The following is a 12,266-nucleotide window of genomic DNA, read 5'->3' as shown; positions in this document are numbered from 1 at the left end:
CAAGACCGCCACCATCATTCCTGTGCCTAAACAAGCGGCTGTGACGTGTCTGAACGACTATCGACCTGTCGCACTCACACCCATCATAATGAAGTGTTGAGAGAGACTGGTCTTAGCCCACATCAAAGCCAGTGTTCCTGCCTCCCTTGACCAACACCAGTTTGCCTATCGGGCAAACAGATCAACGGAGGATGCAATCACTGCTGCTCTACACTCGGCACTGAATCACCTAGATGGTAAGGAGACCTACATCAGAATGTTGTTTATAGACTACAGCTCAGCATTCAACACTATCGTCCCCAACAAGCTGGCCACCAAACTCCAATCTCTTGGCCTGAACACTTCCCTCTGCAACTGGACCCTGGACTTCCTAACAAACAGACCCCAGTCTGTCAAATTAGGCAACCACACCTCCCCCCCCCCGACCCTGAACACGGGGGCCCCACAAGGATGTGTGCTGAGCCCCCTCCTCTACTCCCTCTTCACCCACAACTGTGTGGCTGTTAATGGTTCCAACACCATCATCAAGTTTGCAGATGACACCACAGTAGTAGGCCAGATCACCAACAACGATGAGTCAGCCTACAGGGAGGAGGTCCAGCATCTCGTGAAGTGGTGCGCCAACAACAACCTGGCCCTTAACACCAAGAAAACAAAGGAAATAATCGTGGACTTCAGGAAGTCCAAAGGCGGAAGTCACACCCCCATCCACATCAATGGGGCGGAGGTGGAAAGGGTGGCCAGCTTTAAGTTCCTCGGAGTCCACATCACGGAAGACCTCTCCTGGTCCCTCAACACCTCCTCTCTGGTGAAGAAGGCCCAGCAGCGCCTATATTTCTTGAGGAGGCTGAAGGGATGTAATCTGTCACCCCCGATCCTCTCTAACTTCTACCGCTGCACTATAGAGAGCATCCTGACAAACTGTATCATGGTATGGTACGGCGGCTGTAGCTCCCATGACCGGAAAGTCCTGCAGCGGGTAGTCAAAACTGCCCAACGCATTACTGGCACCCGGCTACCGACCATAGAACATATATATCAGAAACGCTGCCTACGGAGGGCACGGACCATCATCAAAGACCCTACCCACCCCAGCCACAGTCTGTTCGCCCTCCTACCATCTGGAAGACGCTACAGATGCATTCGCACCCGTACGACCAGATTTAGGAACAGCTTCTTTCCCAGGGCTGTCATCCTACTGAACTCCACAAATAAACACTAAAGCCTGCACATCTGCCGATGCACTTTATTATGGTCATATTTATGCTAATATATATGTACAAATGTATGTTGAAATGTTTAAGTGTCCTAATCCAAATTGTACACTCTCGGGAGCCGCAAGCCTACATTTCGTTGTACGGCACTTGTGCACTAACAATGACAATAAAAGTTGATTTGATTTGATTTGATTTTTGACTGTGTATATAGTATTTTAATGAGGCTCCAACACATCCCTACAGTTGTCAATTACTTGTAGCAATTAAATTTACAATATTACACTAAAAGAGAAAAGGTTTCATATGCAATAAAACAGCTTTACATTTAAATAAATTATTTCCCCTACCTTCAGTTCCATAAGCCTTGTTGTTTGAATGTTTCAAGAGCTCTTGAATTACACTGGATTCCTTCTTCCCATCCCAGGCTAAGCTTGCAATGGGCACGACTGCAGGCACAGGTCCAGGTCCATCTTCACCAGGCTGATTTTGAGAGCGTTTATATCCATCTTTTACCTGGCTGTCCCATAAAAACACTGGAACTGAAACACAACAGAAAACCAATCAAGTAATCATTACTTTGTTCTACTGCAAGATTATTTGATTTGTGCCAAGTTCTGCTGTAACCTGTGGCTACAACATCGGTGTGCGTGGCTCCATGGCTTGATAACCAAAGTTCCAATGGCAGTTTTAACAGAATCAGGCTTTACCTCGAGAAATTAGTCCCATAATTCTGCCTCAGTCATCTAGGCTAGGGAAGAAAAAGGTAGCTTTGTAGGTCTTGATGTTACTGATGGTTTGGCCATGAATGGTGACTGCAACTGTATGTGAACTTGCTCATAACATTTCCCAACTGAGGTGGGTAAATATAAATACAAGTGGGAAGAATACAGAAATTTTTGTTAAGAGGGTGGGAGGGAAGCAAGGGAAGGCAACGACAACAGTTCATGCCCTAAAATGAACTCCTGATCTAAGTTGGCCTGAAAGACTATCCACCCCACCCCAGCACCCTCCTCCCCCCCACCCTCAGAGCTGTGGAGGCTCAGTCGTTGAGTATATTCAAGACTGAGATCGATAGATTTTTGGACACTAAGGGAATCAAGGGATATGGGGATCGGGCGGGAAAGTGGAGTTGCGGTCGGAGATCAGCCATGATCTTATTGAATGGCGAAGCAGGCTCGAGGGGCCGTATGGCCTACTCCTGGCTCCGAATTCTTATGTTCTTATGACAGAAAAAAAAAATTTGCATTCAGAAATAGCAGTATTTTAATACTGCAAATTATGGTTTGGACTTAAATATTTGGGCTGTGCAAACTAGCAACAAAATGCAATGCAGTTGAGCAAGTATTTTTACACAATGCAATTAGTCCCTGCAACAGAAGATTTAAGACAGAGGATGGAATATTCTTGTAAAACAGTGCAGGGAGGGATAAGATTTCTGGTTCCTGCACCAAACTACTTTCAGGGACAACCAGTAATTTTCCTGTTTGAACCAGTTAGCTAGTCCAGAATAGTGGTTACGACCAGTGAACATTCACATCTGCAGATAAGAAAATCATAATAGATGGCTTCCATTGCAAGCTGCAATGCACGAGAAACAACAGAGTTTTGTAAAATACCAGCTAAAAGCCAACATTAAATTAATTCGGCAAGTAAGAATTCTCAGGAAAGTCTAAATTGTGCCGTTTTACCAACTCAGTGCTGTAAACTGTTTCATTTTGAAAGGAGGTTTAAAAGATTCCGACTGCAATGAAATACAGTACCTTGCTGACTTTCCTTTTTGTTTTTAGCAGGCTGATCCACTGGAGGCTCTGAACTTGCACATTCATCTGAACTCGTGCTTCTCTTCCGTTTCCTGCGTTTTCTCTCTCTTTTTTTGCTGTCTTTCCCCTCATGATTTTTCTTTCTCTGTTCCAATTCTTCAGGTCTCTCCAGTTCTTTTTCACCCTGCAGTTCATCCCACCCTGAGTAACTAATGAGTAAAGGGATTAATGCAAAGGTTTGGTAATTTAAAATTAAACACGTACAACTGTGCCTTAAAAATCTAATGTTACTTATTTATAGGAAAACCCCTTGAACAGTGAAACTCATTGGATCTGCACAAGTGTGTCATTAAAAACCCTCGACCTTTTCTACAATCAGACTCTGTGGGCTCCCCAGAGGTCCTCCGAGGAACTTATCCAATGAACAGTGAAGATGCATAAACCAAGTACAGGAAACTTTGTGCTATCCGGCACCCATGGGACCGAGCTGCCGTTTTTTTTTAAAAGCTCCGGATAGACCAGCGTCAATGTTATCAGATAGGAGCTTTTCATCGCAGTATCTGACCACAAACACTGTTGTTCAGCAACAGCTTGTAAACACTCGGCCCGTGGCTTGGAAGCGTCTCTGAAGCTGTTGCTAAGATACAGAGACGCTTTCTAGAGCCTGCCGTGTCTGACCACAAACACTGTTGCTCAGCAACAGCTTGTAAACACTCGGCCCAGTAGCTTGGAAGCGTCTCTGAAGCTGTTGCTAAGCGACAAAGACGCTTTCCAGAGCCTGCCTGTGAAAAGAATGCTAGGAGAAAAAAAAACACCTAACCAAAACGGCTGCTGATTTCTGCCGTTAGATCAAAGTTGCCGGACATTCAACTTCCGGATAGCTCAAAGTTTCCTGTAAGTGGATCAGAGGTGGGGCAGTGGTAAGATGAGCCAGCTGGCCTTGTATTTTGGATGGGGAAAAAGATCTCGCAGCTCGGGTTCCCACTCCTGATCACTATCCGCTACAAAACCTCCAGTCTACAGCTTGACATTTTCTGGCAGGGCATGGTACATCTGAACTGGGATAAAAAATTCCACAGGTCCAAGACCCACTTTGTACAGTTAGGAAGTGCAGCAAATGGACTAAACTGTACAACTTGGATCACAGTTGTTTGTTATTGCAGGAAGTGATATTACCATAATATACAGATGGTCTCCAGTGAGAGCAGCATTACAGCAGTAGGCAGCTATTTATGAATTATGACATGACAAATGTTTTAGTCATCAGGATGTGGATCATGAAGGAAATGTTACTGAAGGGGCTAGGTGGGAACGATAGAAGTCCCTTACTTTGGAGTAAAACGCTATGGCAAACCTACCCAATAGTAACCACACATCTCATTGGCTGCCTAGTGACTGAAAAGTGTATAGCACATTGTGTCTGCCTGGTCATCTGCTGAAAAACACAAGGACAAATCAAAGGGCAAGACTGTACAAAAAGTGCCCAGGTCCAGAGGAGAAATGTCCAGACACAGCGGTAAGAACAGATTTCTGCCACTCCAGGCCACATATTTAAAATGCAATACAAAATAGCTACAGCAACAGCAGAGGTGGTTTTATTCAAGTATGTTGAACTTGAGTATTCCAGAGCTAAAAGCAGCCAAGAACAACCCGGGAGAGAAAAATGAACTCAGGGGAATGCACAACATAACAAAACACCACTTCACCAAATCATTAGAAAAACCAAACTCGACCAATCATCAGAACGTACTTTTCCACAGCAGTTTCAGCAAGGTGCTTTTCTTCAGACACTTCTGCACATTTTTTATGCTTCTTCCTTTTTTTCTTACTTTTCATTAGGGTCAACTCTCCTGCTGAACTGTTCCTCCCGACGGGGTTTTCCTGCAAGACATCATCCATCTTTAGTAACCGTTTCACAAAATCATTTTAAACAGTTTGCATTACCTAAACACTCTTAATATCATTGTCAAAAAACAGAGAAGATAGGAACAGGAGTAGGCCATTCGGCCCTTCGAGCCTGCTCCGCCATTCAATGAGATCATGGCTGATCATCCAAATTCAGTACCCTGTCCCTGCCTTCTCCCCATATCCCTTGATCCCTTTAGCCTTAAGAAATATATCCAACTCTTTCTTGAATATATTTAATGAACTGGCCTCCACCGCCCTCTGTGGCAGAGAATTCCACAGGTTCACCACTCTCTGGGTGAAGAAATTCCTCCTCATTTCAGTCCTAAATGTCCTACCCCTTATCCTTAGACTATGACCCCTGGTTCTGGACTCCCCGACCATCAGGAACATCCTTCCAGCATCTAGTCTGTCCAGGCTTGACAGAATTGTATAGGTTTCGATGAGATCCCCTCTCAATCTTCTAAACTCCAGCGAGTATAAGCCCAATCAACACAATCTCTCCTCATACGTCATTCCTGCCATCCCAGGGATCAGCTTGGTGAATCTTCGCTGCACTCCTTCCATGGCAAGAATGTCCTTCCTCAGATTCATGATAAAAAGGACAGATTTGACCATTTGGTACATCTCTTACTATTAAGCTCCGTGGGTAGCACCCTCACCTCTGAGTCAGAAGGTTGTGGGTTCAAGTCCCACTCCAGAGACTCGAGTACAAAATTCTAGGCTGACACTCCAGTGAAGTACTGAGGGAGTGCTGCACTGTCGGAGGAGCCGTCTTTCGGATGAGACGTTAAATCGTCTGCTCTCTCAGGTGAACGTAAAAGATCCCATTGCACTATTTCCAAAGAGCAGGGGAGTCCTCCCCAGTGTCCTAGCCAATATTTATCCCTCAATCAACACTGCTAAAACAGATTATCTGGTCATTATCACATTGCTGTTTGTGGGAGCTTGCTGTGCGCAAATTGGCTGCTGCGTTTCCTACAACAGTGACCACACTTCAAAAAAGTACTTCATAGGCTGCAAAGCGCTTTGGGACGTCTGGTGTTCGTGAAAGGCGCTATAGAAATGCAAGTCTTTCTTTTGTTTATTAACACAGCTTAAAACCTTGCTGCTATTTTGGATGCCAACTTTTAAAAGGCAACCTCAAAAAAATCATTATTCAATTCAAAGTTGGTATATAAAATTAGTCCAAAAAGTACCATTGTAGTAATCTGTGTTAATTAATTATATATTGGCACCACAGATATCTATTCAAATTCTTTGCAAATGTGTGATTTGGTAACAGTGACCCCAATAGGCTGAATAACTGGCAATGCTGATCAACACTTCTGTAATATGGCACACTTCACATCTGAATTCTAGACACTGTCAAGAGTCACTTGATTGGGGCACTTCCCTAATCAGAATTGATATGAAAAGTTCCAACACATCAATTCATGAAGCAGGTGCAAGGTTGAAATGCCAATGGTCCTGGTGGGTCACAATGTCTTGGGGAACGTGAAGCAAAACCAGCCAATTTTTTTTTTGATGGGGGGTAGAATAGAAGTTAGTACAGAATAGTGAAGGCCATAGCCCATGCCAAAAGAATGGATGTGGGGGGGGGGGGGGGGGGGGGAAAGACAGCATGTGTACCACCTCCTTGCAGCTGCATCCATTTTCAACAGATGGACTGAGAAACAACTGCTCGTTCCTATACATTTAGTGCCTGGCTGATGGGCCAGTAATTGCTGAAACAGGCTGACCATCACATTCGTCACTCTGGCTCATCTTGAGGAGGAAGGAATTGCTGGGCTAAAGGTGCGCCAGGAAAACTATATAAAAAGAAAATTCCTCATACTGTTCCTTTAATGACAGTAAAATGAACAAGGCACTGATCCAGGTGTGGAAGGTCCAATAACCTACCTGCAGTTGGTCACAAACACCATCATTCTCCGCTGTCTTCCGTGGCTTTTCCTTTTTCTTGCCTTTATGTTTACTGTGAGTCTTGGCAGCTTCGTCACACTTTGTCTGGTCGGATGATTCAGAATCAAAAGAAATTGCATCTCTTTTCAAAGCTGATTTATGTTTTTTCTTTGTTTTTACACTGCTGTTCCATGGCTCCAGGGAGCCAGCGATGCAGTGTTTGTGTGCCTTTTCTGCCAATTGTGTCTTGGAATTGCGCACCTTACTAGTACTTTTATCAGATAAAGTATTGTTTTCCAATGAGGTAGCACTGCCATTTATTAGAGGAGAGAGCAGCCAAGTTGCTTCCATGGCTTTCACTGATCGTAGCTGCGGCTCAGAGAAACTAGAACTACATGACTTCTTGGAGATTTTAGACGGAGAACTAAATCCTGTTTGTTGGGAAATCTGCACTTTTGGAGTAGGTGGGAAAGTCCTAAAAGGTGAAAGAAATAATTAATTGCATTTCAGAGAGTTAATTTGTAACTAATTTCATAGCAATGTTTTCTAGACCTCACAGCACGTGTAGCCGCACCCACTTAGTGCATGAAGAACCAAAGGTACCCAGCAAGCGTTTATAGCCACTGCCTCCACTTGTCTTTGCACACATGGAATTGGACTTCTTTACTGGGACTCGCGCAGTTTTCTCCCAAATGGAAAGCCAGGGCTACAAACATGAGAAATACATTTGTAGCACATGGCTAACAACCAAAAAAAAAATCACAAATTCATTCCGTTACTGTAGCAAGTGAAACTGTAAACCTTCATTTTGTGCAAAATTATATAAACACTAATTAATGCACAAGTTTTTTTTTTAGATAATGAGGAAATACTGCAGATTTCATAAACCTGTATGTTGACAAAATACAGCAAATTTATCTTGTAGCAAAAATGTTTTAAGTGTACTATATTTTTGATACATTACTTCAAACTATCAGCGTCTGATGTATTACTTACTTCAGTGTCCAAAACAATTCTTGAAGAAACCAAAAAGAGAGACACTGATGACTTTAGCAAAAGACTGATGCTTTGACCCTTAACAATAGGCTTTCAATTCTTAAGGATCAAAATTCTTGAGGATCAAAGTACGTCTTGGTGCTCCCGTGCACTGGCCTAAATTTTGCAACGGAGTTAAGCCGGCATAATTCCACTAGAACGTGATGAAAAGTTCTTTCGGAGCTGCTCCCAGCACTCCACCTGCTCTGTCAATTCTGAGGTTTCCCACCGGAAGCAAGAGGGCAGCATAGGAGGTGGGCAGGTATATTCAAATGTTGTGCAAATCATGGGAATACATCACGGGATGGAATCTGAACTCTCGCAACGCTGGGCACGGGAGATGTCATTTCATTGTTATTGTCCCATAGCGTTGTGGGTGGTGGAGGGGCTCGTAAACATTTAAATACCCCAAAAGCCTATCTGCTCAATCACAGAATGCAGTTCCAAAACAAAAAATCTGCAACTGGCAGCAGTGATCCCACCCGTCAGGCCACAACGCAGCAAGGCTCTGAAGGCTCCTCAAACAGCAGAATTATTTAAATGACCCTGGCCAAATCAGCCAGGGTCAGGCCGACATCCTTGCCATGGGTAGAAGTCGTGCCCCACCTCCTACTACCAACATTATGGCCAAGTGAAAGACTCTAGGCTGTTCATTTCTATCAAATCATGGCTCTAACCTAAGGATTGAAGCAGCATGCATTTAATTTCCCAGCTTTGTGTGTCCGTATGCTTTCATTTCTGTACATTTCCAATGATTAATTAGGTATAATTAAGAAATCCTTTAATGATTTGTTGTCAGGATGTGGGCATGCATACAATGGTATTAGGGAGGGAATGCCAGGTTAGTGATGACGAAGGAGGCGATGGGTGTTCCAACATTGCTGCTTTTGTCATTCTCTGTGCTAGAGATCATGCCAGCTGACTGTGACTAGTTCTCACTCGTCAGGTACTGTCCCCATCCCTCTTAAAACCGGCATCACATCTCCCTGCAAAAAAAAACCCAACATACAATCTTGGATGAGCTGTAATTTCCTCCAGTTGAACACAGAGAAGGTTGGTTCCCTGCAACAAATGCCATATCCTTGCCACCGACTCCATCCCCACCCCAGCCACTGTCTCAGTTTGAATCATACTGTTTGCAACCTCAGCGCCGAGGTGAGCTTCCGGCCCCATATACTTTCCATCACAAAGACTGCCTACCTCCATCTACGTAACATCACCCGCCTCTGCCCCTACTGCAGCCTGTCTGCTGCTGAAATCCTCAACAATGCTTTTGTTACCTCCAGCCTCCATAAACTTTGACACATCCAAAACTCTGTTGGCTAAATCCTATTCTGCACTGAGGATCTTTCACTCATCATCCCTGTTCTATTGACCCACACTGGCTGCAGGTCCCCCAAAAGCTTCCCATTTAAAACCCTCTTCCTCATGTTCAAATCTCTTCATGGCCTTGCCCCTCCCTATCTCTAACCTCCTCAAGCCCTAAAACCGCATTCCTTCAGCTCTGCCCTCGAATATACTCCTCCCTTTGCCCACCATTGGCGGCCATGCCTTCACCCATTTAAGCCCGATGCTCTGGAATGCCATCCCTAAACCCCTCCACCTCTTTGCCACCCTCTCCTACTTTAAGAGCCTCCTTAAGACCATCTCTTGGGCCAAGCCTATCCTTATACCGTTTTGAGTGCCGACTAAAGGCACTATATAGTTATTGCTCATTTAGCGGCGACGAGCAGAGGCCAGGCACATGCGCCCCTCCCAAACAAGGACAGCAAGAATATCGGCAGGAATCCCCTTGGCAGCAGGCTCCTTGCCCTGCCCATTGTATCTGGGATTGGCGATATTGGATTAACCAGACGCAATTACCGAGAGTCAAGTGATTTTGTCATAATTGATTAAAACCACTTAGTTGCCTCGTCCAACCAGTGAGGCTTCAGTTGAAAGATGAAAGCTTTAGTTAGTGAGCAGTGCAAGTTTCTCTTACCTAGTTTTGTCTGCAGGAGAAGAAAATATGTGGCCTTTTTTCATTAATTTTGCTTTGTGGGCTGATGAGAGTGATGGAGAGTGCGGTTCATTTTCTGTCACCATCCAGCTGTAGGTGGCCTGCAGTTATTGACATAAATAAAAACTTGGTGGTCTAAAAAGTATCCATGAGTGAAGAAAACATAAAAGAGGGTATGGCAAAGAAGAATCAGAAAGTTTTCATGGTTAGACAGCTAGGGAAACAAAGTAGGAAAACAACAGACAAGAAAATGTCAAAACAATTACCAGTTACTAATCACGACAATCTTTACAGTTTTAGATTATAAATACTAGGCATAAACAAAGAACAAAACCAGCAGAATGAACATCAAGAATTTAAAACATACAGTAGTACATTCTTAGCACAGGTTTTACAGAAGCCAAGGTGTATTTTTACAACTGAATGGAACTGTTCACATAACAGCTTTTGTGCTTTCACATGAGAGTTTATCACTGCAGTTTAACATTAAATCAACTGTTCTGTCGAAAAAGTAACCCATCAAACATAACCAGTAATCCACCAGAGTCCCTTTTGGTATCTTGTTCGCCATTTTATCAAAACATTAACATATTTTAAAAGTAGAAAAATAAAAGGGCAGAGTGGGAGAGAGATATAATTTGGACTTGGTTTAACATTTAACACTCTCAAATCTTGAATTACCTTCAATAAAATGTGGCCCATGAGCAAAACCCAAATGAAAAAGCTCTCTGATTGGCCAATGCACAAATGCAGGGTGTGCCGTAGGGCTGTGGCACACAGACCATGAAAAGCCCAAGTTCACAGGTCGTTAAGAGCCAGAGTTCAATCTTTGGCCTGTGTTGACGCAAGGCAATCTAGGTTGGGAGATGACAGACACAACGATGAGCATCAGCATCCTCGTCTGAGAGGAGGTGGAGAGAGGGGGAAAAAATCCAGAGCTCCCGCTCCGAATCACTGCCCATCAATCTGCACCACCGGAAAGCAAGTAAATAGAGATTCTGGACAAGGACAGGATTGGCTGACGCTCCTCATGGTCAAGTAATCTAGTGACACAATGTTCTGTGTACACATGTGGCACGATCATTTGGGCAAGCGACTGAAGGGCAGGTGCCTGTGAAGCTGCACCCAGCACAAGTCAACACCTACAGGAAAGAGGGGGGGGGAAAAAAATCTGGGAACCCCATTCCCATCTCAGAGGAACTGGAGATGCTCTCGAGGCAGTTCAGAGAAGGTTCACTCGGTTGATTCCGGAGATGAGGGGGTTGCCTTATGAGGAAAGGTTGAGTAGGTTGGGACTCTACTCATTGGAATTCAGAAGAATGAGAGGCGATCTTATCGAAACATATAAGGTTGTGAGGGGGCTTGATCGGGTGGATGCGGGGAGGATGTTTCCACTGATGGGTGAGACTAGAACTAGGGGGCATAATCTAAGAATAAGGGGCTGCCCTTTCAAAACTGAGATGAGGAGAAACTTCTTCACTCAGAGGGTAGTAAATCTATGAAATTTGCTACCCCAGAGAGCTGTGGAAGCTGCGACATTAAATAAATTTAAAACAGAGATAGATAGTTTCCTAGCTGATAAGGGAATTAGGGGTTACGGGGAGCGGGCAGGGAAGTGGACGCGAGTCTAGGTTCGGATCAGCCATGATCCTATTGAATGGCGGAGCAGGCCCGAGGGGCCGTATGGCCTACTCCTGCTCCTACTTATGTTATGTTCTTATGGAACACTGCATTACACAAAACGTTAAATTAAGCAAATGGTCCAAGAATAAAACAAAATCACGCTCGCACACTCGTTATTTTGCCTGGTAAGAACAAATAATTACTCATACCATCAGGCTTTACAGGAGAGACCGAGCACTTGCAGGAGGCTCCTTCAGCTTTTGCTTATAACTAAGCAAATAAAACCGAATTTCACTCCACAACTGTTTCATTTTACACAGACACCAGAATCGACTCTGGTGAAACAATAATTTCTTGTTCTTATTTCTAGGGACTACTGGAGTTTGTAGATTTTTTAGAGCAAATTCCAAACAGCAGAGTTATGGATTAAATACCAGGTTCAAATCTCTTATGTAGAATTAAACAGAAATTACAACACAAAGCAGGTAGTTAGGTGTTTATCCTCCATACAAGCAGTTAGTCTAATCCCACGTGCCCGCCCCGTACCCCTAACCTTTTACCTCCCATTCCTTCAACTACCTATCTAAGCTATCCTGCTTCTATCACAAACTCTGGTCGTGCAGCCCTCTGTAAAAATGTTTCTCCTGCTCTGTCCTAAACCTCTTAACATTTAATCTTGTATCTATGTCCCCATAACCACTGGAAACAGCTTTTTCTATCTACCATCCCATCCCTTCATAATTCTTGTTATAGAGATACATAATTGAAGGTCAAGAACTAGATTTTAAAAATCAGGTTTGACCCGAGAAGTAATACTTGCATTTA

General features: G+C 43.9%; 1 protein-coding gene across 6 annotated transcripts in view; it reads right to left on the bottom strand.

The window, feature by feature from the left end:
• usp36 (ubiquitin specific peptidase 36) overlaps nucleotides 1–12,266 on the bottom strand; it is an 85,073-nt gene that overhangs the window by 16,494 nt on the left and 56,313 nt on the right. For 5 of the 6 annotated variants that reach the window (XR_015073145.1, XM_085963761.1, XM_085963759.1 and 2 more), the window contains exons 14-18: nucleotides 9,801–9,919; nucleotides 6,785–7,259; nucleotides 4,728–4,858; nucleotides 2,978–3,186; nucleotides 1,565–1,756 (exon numbers count right to left, since the gene is read on the bottom strand). Coding sequence is in view for 4 of the 6 variants with exons in the window: in XM_085963761.1 (XP_085819887.1) it covers nucleotides 1,565–1,756; nucleotides 2,978–3,186; nucleotides 4,728–4,858; nucleotides 6,785–7,259; nucleotides 9,801–9,919 (1,126 nt within the window). In the remaining 2 variants the exon portion in view is untranslated. Of the gene's footprint in view, nucleotides 1–1,564; nucleotides 1,757–2,977; nucleotides 3,187–4,335; nucleotides 4,410–4,727; nucleotides 4,859–6,784; nucleotides 7,260–9,800; nucleotides 9,920–12,266 lie in introns of those variants that run through there. The other variant, XR_015073146.1, reaches the window with a different exon arrangement.

Source organism: Somniosus microcephalus, chromosome 21, assembly GCF_052327205.1.
Source record: "Somniosus microcephalus isolate GS21.2 chromosome 21, FLI_Smic_1.0, whole genome shotgun sequence".
Lineage (NCBI taxonomy): Eukaryota > Metazoa > Chordata > Chondrichthyes > Squaliformes > Somniosidae > Somniosus > Somniosus microcephalus.
This window is presented reverse-complemented; position numbering and strand designations above follow the sequence as displayed.